The sequence below is a fragment of the Cotesia glomerata genome, linkage group LG5 (assembly GCF_020080835.1).
Source record: "Cotesia glomerata isolate CgM1 linkage group LG5, MPM_Cglom_v2.3, whole genome shotgun sequence".
Classification (NCBI taxonomy): Eukaryota; Metazoa; Arthropoda; class Insecta; order Hymenoptera; family Braconidae; genus Cotesia; species Cotesia glomerata.
The window spans coordinates 18,655,636-18,668,201 of record NC_058162.1 but is presented as its reverse complement, the minus strand read 5'-3'; the positions used below and the strand labels follow the sequence as shown (position 1 = coordinate 18,668,201).

Genomic DNA, 12,566 nt, shown 5'->3' with positions numbered 1-12,566 from the left:
AATCTTTATTTTGAAATGTCAATGGAAATATTGGTTGTATGAAAAAATTATAAGAGACAATGTTTTCATAAAATTTAATTTTTTACTTTTGTTTGAAAAATTTTTCCATAAAACTTATATTTTTGTTATAATTTCATAAATTAAAACTAATCATTTCAAAACTGCGGGAAAAATCCTGGCCCTAATTATACTTTTAACATTTTTCATCATTAAATAATTTCATTAATTCTATTCATGTATGTTTTGTACAGTGAGCAATGCCAAGAAAACGCAAAGGGGCTGATTTGAGCCGCAGTACAAGTAAAGCTCGAAACTTGCGAAATAGCAGATCCGAAAGAACAGAAGAACAAATCCAGCAACAAAATACTGATGCACGTGTCAGAATGGCGCAATTGCATCAGGAAGAGCCAGAAGATACACGAGCTGAACGCAATGAAGTCAGAAGATTATAACAACGACAATCACGCCGTTTCACAGTCAATAGACGAAGAACAAATGACCAACAACGACAACAGGTACATCGAGCATTTATATCTGATTCATTCCTGCGTCTAGCATTCCAGTATGAGCCCGATATTGAATATTATGCTCATTCAAAAGTGGTAATTGGTGCTATGGACAAGGAATGTCGGCATTGTCATGCTCTGAAATTCAAAAATGAGCCAGCTGGGATGTGTTGCGCGTCAGGAAAAGTGCAACTACCTGAAATTGAAACACCACCTGAACCATTGAACGGCTTACTTATCGGCACGGATCCAGATTCTAACGTGTTCCTGAAGTCAATTCGAAGATTCAATTCATGCTTTCAAATGACATCGTTTGGAGCAACAGAAATAGTTCGAAATACTAATGCAAATGGTCAACAATTCAATTCTACATTCAAAATCAGAGGCCAAGTTTATCATAAAATGGGCTCACTGCTGCCAATGCCAAACGAACCACATAAATTCTTACAAATCTACTTTATGGGCGGCGAGGATTCCGGAAGCGCACTTGCCAATCGCGTGAATGCACGTTGTGATTATAATAACCTTGATTCACTTTATGCCAGGCGCATCGTCAGCGAGCTAGATGCTCTTTTGAACGAGCACAACGAGTTGTTGAAAATATTCAAATCACATATGCACCAATTACAAAGCGATAATCACGCTATCGTCATTAATCCTGATAAAACACCAGCTGGAGAGCATATTCGTAGATTCAATGCACCCGTTGTTGATGATGTTGCTGGAATCATGGTTGGCGATTGTACAGCTGCACGAGAAATTGTGATTCGTAGAAGAAATAATAATCTTCAGTTCATTGCTGACACACATCGTTCATATGACGCTCTCCAATATCCGCTAATATTCTGGAAGGGACAAGACGGATATTGCATAAACATAAAACAACGAGATCTCGTATCAGGTACTTCATTGTTTATTAGATTGATCATTAATCATTTAACAAAACAATTAAATTATTAAACGTAATAAATTTAAATCAATTTTTATGAACAAATATTACAGGAGCTGAAACAAACAAGAACGTTAGCTCAAAGGATTATTATGCGTACCGATTAATGATTAGACGTGGCCTGGACAACGTCATTTTACGATGTCGTGAGCTTTGTCAACAATTCATGGTCGACATGTACGCGAAGATTGAGAGCGAACGACTACGATACTTACGATATAATCAACAAAAGCTGCGCGCGGAAGAGTACATTCATTTGCGAGACGCTATCAACAACAACGCCGACGTCGCCGAAATTGGTAACCATGTCATTTTACCATCATCGTACGTAGGCAGTCCACGTCATATGCAAGAATATATACAGGATGCTCTGACTTTCGTGCGCGAATACAGACGACCATGTTTATTTATCACGTTCACATGTAATCCAAAATGGCCAGAGATTACATCTTTGCTACTACCTGGCCAAAATGCAATACATCGCCATGACATTACAGCACGTATGTTCAGACAAAAGTTGAAGTCTTTAATAAGTTTCATTACTAAATCACATGTATTTGGTCCCACACGTTGCTGGATGTATTCGGTTGAGTGGCAAAAGCGAGGATTACCTCATGCACACATTTTGGTTTGGTTCATCGACAAAATCCGTCCTGAAGAAATCGATAGTATCATTTCTGCGGAAATTCCAGATCCATCCACTGACCAACTGCTGTTTGATATTGTTACAACAAACATGATTCATGGTCCATGTGGTACTCTTAATAGTTCATCGCCTTGCATGGCTGATGGTAAATGTACTAAAAATTTCCCTAAAGATTTTACCAATGATACGGTCACAAATGTCGACGGATACCCAATATATCGTCGAAGAAATCCTGAAAATGGCGGACAATCATTTATTAAAAATATCATCAACACAGACATTGATATTGACAATCGTTGGGTGGTGCCATATTCGCCTCTGCTGAGCAAGACATATAATGCTCATATTAATGTTGAGTTCTGCAGTTCTGTGAAGAGCATCAAATACATTTGCAAGTATGTCCATAAAGGCAGTGATATGGCTGTGTTTAGAGTGGAAAATACTAATGTGAATGCTCCTCCAGTGAATAAAAACGATGAAATAACGCTCTACCAAATTGGTCGGTACATCAGCTCCAATGAAGCTGCTTGGCGTATCTTTGGTTTTCCAATTCATGAACGGGATCCAGCAGTTGTTCAGTTAGCCATCCATCTTGAAAACGGTCAGCGTGTATTTTTAACGAACGAGACAGCGATTGATCGTGCAATAAATCCACCTAAAACTACACTCACTGCATTTTTTGAATTGTGTAATCGTGCGGATGATTTTGGTGCCTTTGCACGAACATTACTCTATTCACAAGTACGACGCTATTTCACATGGACTCAAACAAAAACATGGATGCCCCGCAAGTCAATCCAAGACACACGGAGTGCTTTTATCTTCGACTGTTGTTGGTTAATGTTACTGGCCCATTATCATTTCAAGATATACGTAAAGTGAATGGGCAACAATATCCAACGTATAAAGATGCATGCCTTGCACTCGGCTTGCTGGAAGACGACAACCAGTGGGAATGCATGCTTGCTGAAGCTGCATTGAACTGTACAGCAATACAAATTCGTCTACTATTCGCTATAGTGTTGACTACATGTTTCCCAGCCCGAGCACAGATATTATGGGAAAATCACAAAGATTCAATGACTGATGATATATTGCATCAACATCGTATACGGTGCCACGATCTAACCATAACATTCAGCGACGAAATGTACAATGAAGCATTGATTGCTATTGAGGATCTTTGCATTGTCATTGCCAACTTACCACTTAGTAATTTCGGTATGAATTCGCCAAATCGAACTGCATCTGATTTAATAAATACTGAAATGAATCGTGAACTGCAGTACAGTACTGTAGAAATGGCAGCGATTGTTGCCCGCAATGTCCCACTAATGAATGAGGAACAAAGAACCATTTATGATCGCATTATGCTCGCAGTTTCAGCTGGACAAGGTGGGTTCTTCTTTTTGGATGCACCGGGTGGAACTGGCAAAACATTCGTTATTTCGCTAATTCTTGCTGAAATACGATCAAATAATGGCATCGCATTGGCCGTTGCATCATCGGGCATTGCAGCAACTTTATTGGATGGGGGTAGAACAGCTCATTCAGTATTTAAGCTGCCACTAAATATTCAGAATAACCCTGACGCAGTATGCAACATTAAGAAACAATCGTCCATGGCCACTGTGCTGAAACGTTGTAAAATTATTATTTGGGATGAATGTACTATGGCACACAAACATTCACTTGAGGCGTTGAACAGGACATTGAAAGATATTAAAAACAGTGACAAACTATTTGGCGGAACTCTGTTGGTCCTTTCAGGTGATTTCAGACAAACACTTCCAGTCATTCCACGTTCAACATACGCTGATGAGATCAACGCTTGCTTAAAATCATCTCCATTGTGGCGTAATGTTGAAAAATTACAGCTAAAAATAAATATGCGCGTTCAAATGCTTCAAGATCCATCCGCTGAAACATTTTCAAAACAACTCTTAGATATCGGTGATGGAAAAGTTGCTATAGATGAAACTGGATACGTCAAATTACCGACCGATTTCTGCACAATCGCTGATTCGCAAGATACTCTCATTGAATAAATATTTCCCGATGTACACACACAGTACATAAATCATGAAGTGGCTTGCAGAAAGAGCGATTTTAGCGGCAAAAAATGTAGACGTTGACAATTTAAATCTGAAGATACAACAGTTATTGCCAGGGGACTTGGTATCATATAAATCTATTGATACAGTTTGCGACGACAGCGAAGCAGTAAATTTTCCCACAGAGTTTTTGAACTCACTGGATTTGCCAGGCATGCCACCGCATAATTTACAATTAAAGGTTGGATCTCCAATTATCTTGCTTCGTAATTTGAACCCGCCCCGGCTGTGCAACGGTACGCGATTAGTCATTCAAAAATTAATGAAAAACGGGATCGAAGCCAGGATTTTAAATGGCAAGTTCAGAGGTGAAAATATACTCATACCACGGATTCCTATTATACCTACAGATGTGCCAATTCAATTCAAACGTATTCAGTTTCCGATTAGATTGGTATTTGCAATGACTATCAACAAATCCCAAGGTCAAACGATGTCTGTTTGTGGATTAGATTTGAGAACACCATGTTTTTCACACGGACAATTATACGTGGCATGCTTTCGAGTGGGTAAACCATCCAGTTTGTTTGTGTTAGCTAAAGATGGACTAACAAAAAATATTGTTCACGCTATAGCATTAAGAGATTGATATTGTTTAATAGTGTTACTGTCGTAATTGTTTAATTAATGATATATAATTTTAAGGAATAAATCATAATAACTTAAAAATAATGTTTGCCTTTTGTTATTTTTATATTCCCTCATCGTTCACAGCGCTCCATGCTTATTTCACGCATATACCACATTCTTACATACATACAATATACACATTCTAACATACATACATACTTACAATAAGTAAGCTATTTTTTGTCTACACTAGAAATTACTAGGAAATTATTTATATGGCAAAACAACGTTTGCCGGGTCAGCTAGTAATTTATATGATGCGTCGATTCCAATATATTCAGGATAATATTCCATAGCTGATTTAATTTGCGGTATAACAAAAAAAAGACCTTTGAAAATATTATCCACAATTAAAAAATTACAATCAGCTTTATAATCGTTTATTAAAATATTTTTTACAGTTTCTGATTGATTTTTTTTTCTCCATTGTACTTTAAATTATGGATATCTTTTAATAATACAACTTTTCCAGTTTGTTCGCTAATTAGATCTTTAATTTTCGTTTTATTAGCTTTTAGGTTTATAAGTTCCTTAACCTTTTCTTTAACTTTTGGAGTCATCCGTCGAGTTTGAGGCAAGTGTTCATACAATTGGGTTGTCGAAAGATGATTATGATGTAAGTCGATTCTCGATATGAACAACCTTTTTCCATCATCACTCACACTAACTTTAAATGACGCTGGGCATTTTTTTTGGAAGGTATTTGACGATCTCTCTCCTCTTCCTACTGATTTAAAATTTTTTTCACCATGAATGCAATAATATTTGATAAAATAATACTTTAAACCTTTATCAATAGGTCTTTTTACACCTTCTTTTCTACACCGATGATGGTTGAACAATCTCTTTTGTAAAAAATACAATTTGAATAATTTTGATAATCCTCTATTCTTTTTTGTGATTCTTCAAATGACTTGAAACTTTAATTCAATTTTAAATTCGCATTTTCTTCAATAATGCTTAATAGTAAAGGATGCATTCGGAAACACTCTAGCTAGAAATGGCAGCAGGGCGCAAGAATTTAAAATTCAAAAATGAAATAATAATAAATACTATCTGTTCACCCGAATATCGGACGGATAAGAAAAAATTAATCGTCCGAATAATTGGACGGCTAGACACTCCATTAATTTAAATAGCTATATAAAAGTATACATATAGGTTAGCTTTTGCTCTTTTCATTTCTGCAAATACGAAATCGGAGTTAGTAGCGAGATAAGATGCAACCGTAAATGCATCGCATCAACTCATGGTAAATTATCAGATCGTGTCTCACAAAAACCAGGATCCACTTTTCGTCGGGGCATTTTGTTAATTTATTGATAATCACTAACTGCACTGCTCAAACTAACGCTGCTTAGCAATCTTAGTATAATAACATTGATATATGATCATAACCTCCACACAAGTATTCACGTTTGTTTTAAAAGAAAAACATTACACAAGAATTTATTTCTATCTTAATTATTGTCAGTGAAGTCTGGCATTAATGATGTAATGTATAAAACTTAAAGTTTCCAAAACTTACTTTGAATTTTTTCACCGCAATATAAAGTTATGTAATATTCATGGTACATTCAAATTAACGCGCCAGAAACAGCACAGTGACGTCAAACCAATCACATCACGTTTTACGTCACGTGAATTTGATGTAATTTAGGACCACTTTTATTTATTAAATTATTTAAATATTTATAAACAAAAATCGAATATTTTTTTTTCACAAATTCTAAAAAATTATATACAATCTAAAATCATCAATAGTTAAGCAATATAAAAATCACGCAAATACCTAATTCAACCCTTTTGTAGAATTTTACTATTTTATTTCAGAGGATTCAATTTATTCTAAATTGGATTCTTAATACTGATTTAGTTCAACATGAAACAATTAAAATCTGAATATATTTCATAATCTACTTCTAGTAAATTCTATAGTGGTGAATAAGCCTGGGCTTGCTTTGGCTTCGAAACTTGGGCCAGGCTTGATTAAAAAGCTTGGACCAGTCTTGGCAACCAAGCTTGGCACCCTGTTATCACTCCAGACTTCTACGAAGGCTGGGCCAAAGCTGGTTTACAAATCAGGAACAGAGTTTTAAACGTTGCGCCAAGCCTGAGCCAAGCTTGGCCCCGTCGTAATCTCCTGTCTAGGGTATACAGTATTGTAAAACACAAATGATTGTGATACAATTAAAACGCTGATTTAAAAAAAAAATTTTCATTTAATTACTTTTTTTATTGAATTATTAATAATTACCAACAGTTAAATTTGTTATTTTAATCGTAAATAAAAATAATGAATTTTAATAACTATTAAAAGAATTGGGAATGCTAAAAAATTAAAATCACTATTTTGACTCATTTGTTACACTCAAACCTTCTAATAAAAAAAAAAATATACCTTAGAGGTGAAGTCTGAACAGCGTATCACCATAAAGTAAATAATAGATTATACTCGATAACTTATTGAAAGGTAAAATGTTATTATATATTTGTTTAAGAATATAGAATATACGATATTCACAATCTGAGCATTTCTTGTTTTATAGTTAACTGTAATTGATAAATTGGGTTTACATCCAAAAAACAATCAAAGTTATAAATGTGTATCATTAACTTAAATTTTTGTTTTTTTTTTTTTTTCATTGTTAATCATACTTCAATAAGTCAACAGATAACGTAAAAATTTAAATGCAAATATGCAGACTTTCATAGTTGAATCAAAAAGTCTAGAAACAAGACACAGTAAGAAAAAATTATTGGTTCTAGAATAAATTTTCTCAACTCAAGAAAATATTTAGAAAGATAAAATTCATATCAAATTGAGTTAGGATTTCTTGAGCCGAAAATATTTTCTTGTCTCAAGAAAATTTCTTCTTACTCCAAAACAACTTCGGTCTTCCTTAGAATTTTCTCGGTTTAACCTTTCGTAGGTTGCGTGATTTTACCGAACTATTTCCGTTGCTTGGTGAGCGTTACCCAGCTGTATGATTTAAATGGGACAGCAGTGATACTTATAGTCATACCAGAATTTAAGAAAGTCTCCATCGTTCACTCGCACCGTATGCCACGGCGCCAACCGGGTTGAAAAATCAATTTAAAAATTTTTCTAGAACATTTTAAGATATATTTATTGCTTTTACATTTTCAGAAAGGTTCAAAGAAAGAATTACATTTGTTTTAGAACTTTCTTTTAAAATATTATTGATGAAATGTAAAAAAAGCGGCGTCACGCTCTTAACGCGACCTACGACGGGTTAAGTATACTTTTTTGTCTGTGCACCAGAAGCTGTTATCTAATTAACGATAATAATTAACATATTTTTTTGTGCTTATATATTTTTTTTTAATTGCATCACAGATACGTCGTTGTTTTCAAGAATAAAAAATTCAATGGAATTAAAATTTTTTTTAATAAAATGTATTAAACTTTAAAATTGCATTTTATTAATATTCAATATTAATGATAAAACTAATTTTTATGCGATTTTGCTAAATAGACATACACATTCAACATTGCTAATTACTAAGTAAAGTATAACATTTAATATTTTTCAACTGATTTTTCTCTTTTTATGCATTTCGCTTATTGTTACAATTAATCATTAAATAGTTGATTTCGATAAATATGATATAAATATTAAATAGTTATATTTCTTTAATATGAATTTTTTCGTTTAGTTATAATTTACAATAATTTCTTAAACATTTTACGCAGAAATTTGTCACGAAAATATTATTTTTAAAATAGATAACATCAACTATTTTTTAAAATATGTGGAATGTTTTTTTTCTTATGCGTTTTAAAAAAATTGGAAACAAAAAGTTAATACGCAGCATATATTTTCATTTTTTTCAATACAATAGCATATCATGTCATTTATTTTAACTATAACTATTAACCTCAATACTAATTGTACATTGTGTAATGAGGTAAAAAACAATTACGCGTGGTTAGCGTATCGAGTCATACTTTAAATTAACCACAATTTTCAAATTTTAACTTCAAGTTCAAATACCACTACTTTATGTCCGTAAATTTATACTGTTATCATGTAATAAACAGTCATTATAAATCTCAGAGTTGGTTTTCCGGACAAAATAGTTGATTAAGACATACTTTAGGGTGTTATGAAGAAACCGCAAAATTTCTTTTTGAATCTTCTATGAAAATATGTTAGTTAAATGTGTTTTAAAAATACTCTCCAAAAATCAGCTAGATTAGAAAATTTTTAAAGATCACTTCTATTACCAAATGAATTGTTCCTACGTTAACATAATTATTTTTTTAATGCTTATAGTAAAAATTAGTATGTTAACACAGGAATTTTTCTTCTGTTAACATAGTAGAAATTTTTATATTAACATGAGAAGTATTCCTGTGTTAACATAGTAAAATTCTCTACATTAATTTAGAAATTTTTTCGATGTTATAGAGTGATTTTTGCAATGCTAGCGTGGTAAAAATTAGTACGTTAACATAGGAATTATTTTTTTCTTATGTCAACATAATAAAATTTTCTATTTTTAGATAAGAATCTCTCTTATGTTACACAGTTATTTTTCAAATGCCGGCATTGTAAAATTTAGTGTGTCAACATAGGAATATTACCAATGAAAAAAAATTTTTAACTTCCCGCTAAGAAAATGGAAATTTTCTAAAATCGGGAAGTTATTGGTTTTACCCCGTTTTTCGAAAATCGAGTTCTCATCAGATCTCGATGTTTTGAGGTCCTAGGAAGCTTCCCTGAATGTTTTCCCGATGATATCAGTATGTCTGTATGTGTGAGTGTGTGTGTGTGTGTGTGTGTGTGTGTGTGTGTGTGTGTGTGTGTGTGTGTGTGTGTGTGTGTGTGTGTGTGTGTGTGTGTGTGTGTGTGTGACCCTCTTATAACTATTGAACGGCTTGACCAATTCCATCGCGGTTGGTGCCATTTGAAAGGGCTTGACCAAACTTAGATTTTAAATACCGTTTGGATCGATTCGGACCGGTAGATTTTGAGAAATCTTAAGAAAACTACAAAAAAAAATTTTTCAAATGCGGTTTTTTTGGAATAACTTTTAAACGGCTTCATCGATCGATTCCAAAAACTAATCAGCTCTTAACATCAAAATACCACGTCGATCGCCGCCAGCCCGGTCAAAATCGGTTGATTCGTTCGTGAGTTATCATTGTCGAAAGAAATCCGAAAAAAGTGTTTTTTCGGAATTACTTTGAAATTTTTGATTCGATCGATTAAAATTTACAAGTTCGTAATGAGGCTTCAAAAACTGCGTTTAATACCGTCAACCGCATGAAAATCGGTTCATTCATTCAAAAGTTATTGCGGTTTGAAAATTCAAAAAATTTTGTTTTATTAAACTTTTATCAAACTCAACCGCTATTAGAGTTTTGAGCTCGAAGAGCTCAAAAACGTAATGTGTCATTTTGAGCGCTTAAGTACAAAATGAGCGGGAAGTTGCAGGGATGGCCTTTAGGGTCAACCGTCGTCCTAATTTTTTTTTTTCCGTATTTACTACTTAGTATAGATTAACAATTTCACAATTTAGATTTTTATCAATTCATTGCCTTAACGTCCGATTAATCTTAAGCAACCCATGTAAATTTTTAGCCGATTTTTTAAAGTGCTTTAAAAACATAATAAACTGACATTTTTTCTAAGGACACAAAATAAATTAATCGGTTTTGTGCATCGCCGTCATGTAGAATAGTACTGGAGGTATTGAAACTCAAAGTTCCATCCGAGAATTATGTTGAAAAAGAAACATACAACTACATCTGCGCAAAACGCATAGGCCACTGAAAAATCCATGTAACATTTATATAACATAGAACATTTGCTTTTTATTAAGCATCGATAAATTTAACTATTTATTATTATTTTCTTTCATTCAAAACTCAACTTTGTTACTGTTAAAATGTTAGATATGTAATTAAAACAGGTATTTTTATTGGTTATAGTTCCTTTTTATTTTTCTTCTAATTTTCATTGAATGTCGTTTTCATTTAAAACATTAAATAGCCTTTCTAATTTTTTTTTTTTTCATCTCATGCTATTAAAACCGGCACTCATTTGTACTTGTGTACCACTTGTTTTGTAAAAAACAAAACGTGGCAAAGTTAGCATTCCCTCTCCACTGATGCCAGTAATTGAGTACTACACTTGTGAAAAAATAATTTACGTAACAGAACACATTTTAAAATAAGTATAAATTTGTATATAAAATTTTATAATGATATAAAAGTATCATTAATAAATGATTATCATATTAATATTCATGTTAACTTTTTAAAATTAAGTTTAATTTCAATACAACTAGACTAAATAATTCGAAATGCCATGAAGCTAATTAATGAATTCATGAATTCAATAACAGCAAGTTTCAGTTTATAATTATAACATTCCAGTATTATATATTGCGAATCACAAAGTTTATTTTAGTTTGGTGTACTATAAATATTTATTAAGAGAACAAGATTTTTCGAATTGCATCGGTGGATGAAAAAAAAAAAAAAAATAAATGTATTCCAAATAAAGAAAGTATGAAAAATTGAAGAACAAATTTTAACGCTAACGATTTAGTCGTAGTTTTCGGATTCTTGTTGAACGAGTTTAAAACGCCGTGGGCTTTTAACTGCCATCGAACCGTGGCCTTCTAGTGACAAGCGACCTTTTGTTTGCAGATATTTGGTAATGTATCGTGACACTAAAATTTGCGGTCTCTTCTGCCACTCTTCTAAGACTTCTTTCGGTGCCATAAGCTAAAAAAAGAAGAAAGTAAAAAATTAATATACAGAATTATGAATCTTTATTGCACACCTCAAAATGTGAAGCTACTCTTAATTTGATACCAAATTTAACTACAAAAATTTCTTTCAAAATAGAAATATGCCCATCACAAGTTGGGAAGTTATTGGTTTTACCCCGTTTTTTGAAAATCGAGTTTCCAACGGATGTTGACAATTGAGGTCTTAGGAAACTTCCCCGAATGTTTCAGCGTGCGCGCGCGCGCGCGTGTGTGTGTGTGTGTGTGTGTGTGTGTGTGTGTGTGTGTGGCCGTATGTAAACTGCTTATAACTTTTGAACGGCTTGAACGATTGGAACCAAACTAGTGGCGTTTTAAAAAGTTCCATCAAACTTAGATTTCCTGTGGTTTTCGAACCGTTTTGGACCAGTAGATTCCGAGAAATGACAAAAATAAAAAAAAAAAAATTTTTGTCAAATGTTTATTTTTTGAGAATAACTTTTAAACGACTTAACCAATCGATTCCAAAAACTAAACATCTATTAACATCAAAAAGCCACGTCGATCGCCGCCAGGCTGGTCAAAATCAGTTGATTCGTTTGTGAAATCGTTGGCGAAAAAATTCGGAAAAAGTGAATTTTTTTCCAATTGCTCCAAAATTTTCGGTCTGATCAATTTGTGTTTGAAAGTCAGTCATCGGAGTGGCTAAAGGTACGGCTCACTGGGACATACGGAGAGCGGAAAGTAGTAACTTCCCACACACCGATGTGATAAAGTCCCACTTTTCATCTTCCGTATGTCCCAGTGAGCCGTACCTTTAGCCACGTCCGTAAGTCATATGATTCAAAAGAATACGTTGAATGCCATAAACCGCGAGAAAATCTATTGATTCATTCAAAAGTTATTGCAGTTTGAAAATTCAAAAAATTGTATTCTGTGAAACTTCTCTTCGAGCTCAAAAGCATGGAACAGCT

General features: G+C 33.4%; 2 protein-coding genes across 4 annotated transcripts in view; one reads left to right on the top strand and one right to left on the bottom strand.

Annotated features, from left to right (window-relative positions):
• The first annotated feature begins 614 nt into the window (after nucleotides 1-614).
• On the top strand, nucleotides 615-2,739 carry LOC123266083. The gene is made up of 3 exons (XM_044730117.1): nucleotides 615-1,407; nucleotides 1,509-2,679; nucleotides 2,733-2,739. Exons 1-3 carry the CDS (start codon nucleotides 615-617, stop codon nucleotides 2,737-2,739), a joined length of 1,971 nt encoding a protein of 656 aa, XP_044586052.1.
• An 8,090-nt stretch (nucleotides 2,740-10,829) lies between these two features.
• LOC123265779 (uridine phosphorylase 1) overlaps nucleotides 10,830-12,566 on the bottom strand; it is a 75,185-nt gene continuing 73,448 nt past the window's right edge. For all 3 annotated transcript variants that reach the window (XM_044729679.1, XM_044729681.1, XM_044729678.1), the window contains one exon: nucleotides 10,830-11,608. In XM_044729679.1, coding sequence (XP_044585614.1) covers nucleotides 11,426-11,608 — 183 coding nt within the window. In that variant the 3' untranslated portion in view covers nucleotides 10,830-11,425. The remainder of the gene's footprint in view (nucleotides 11,609-12,566) is intronic.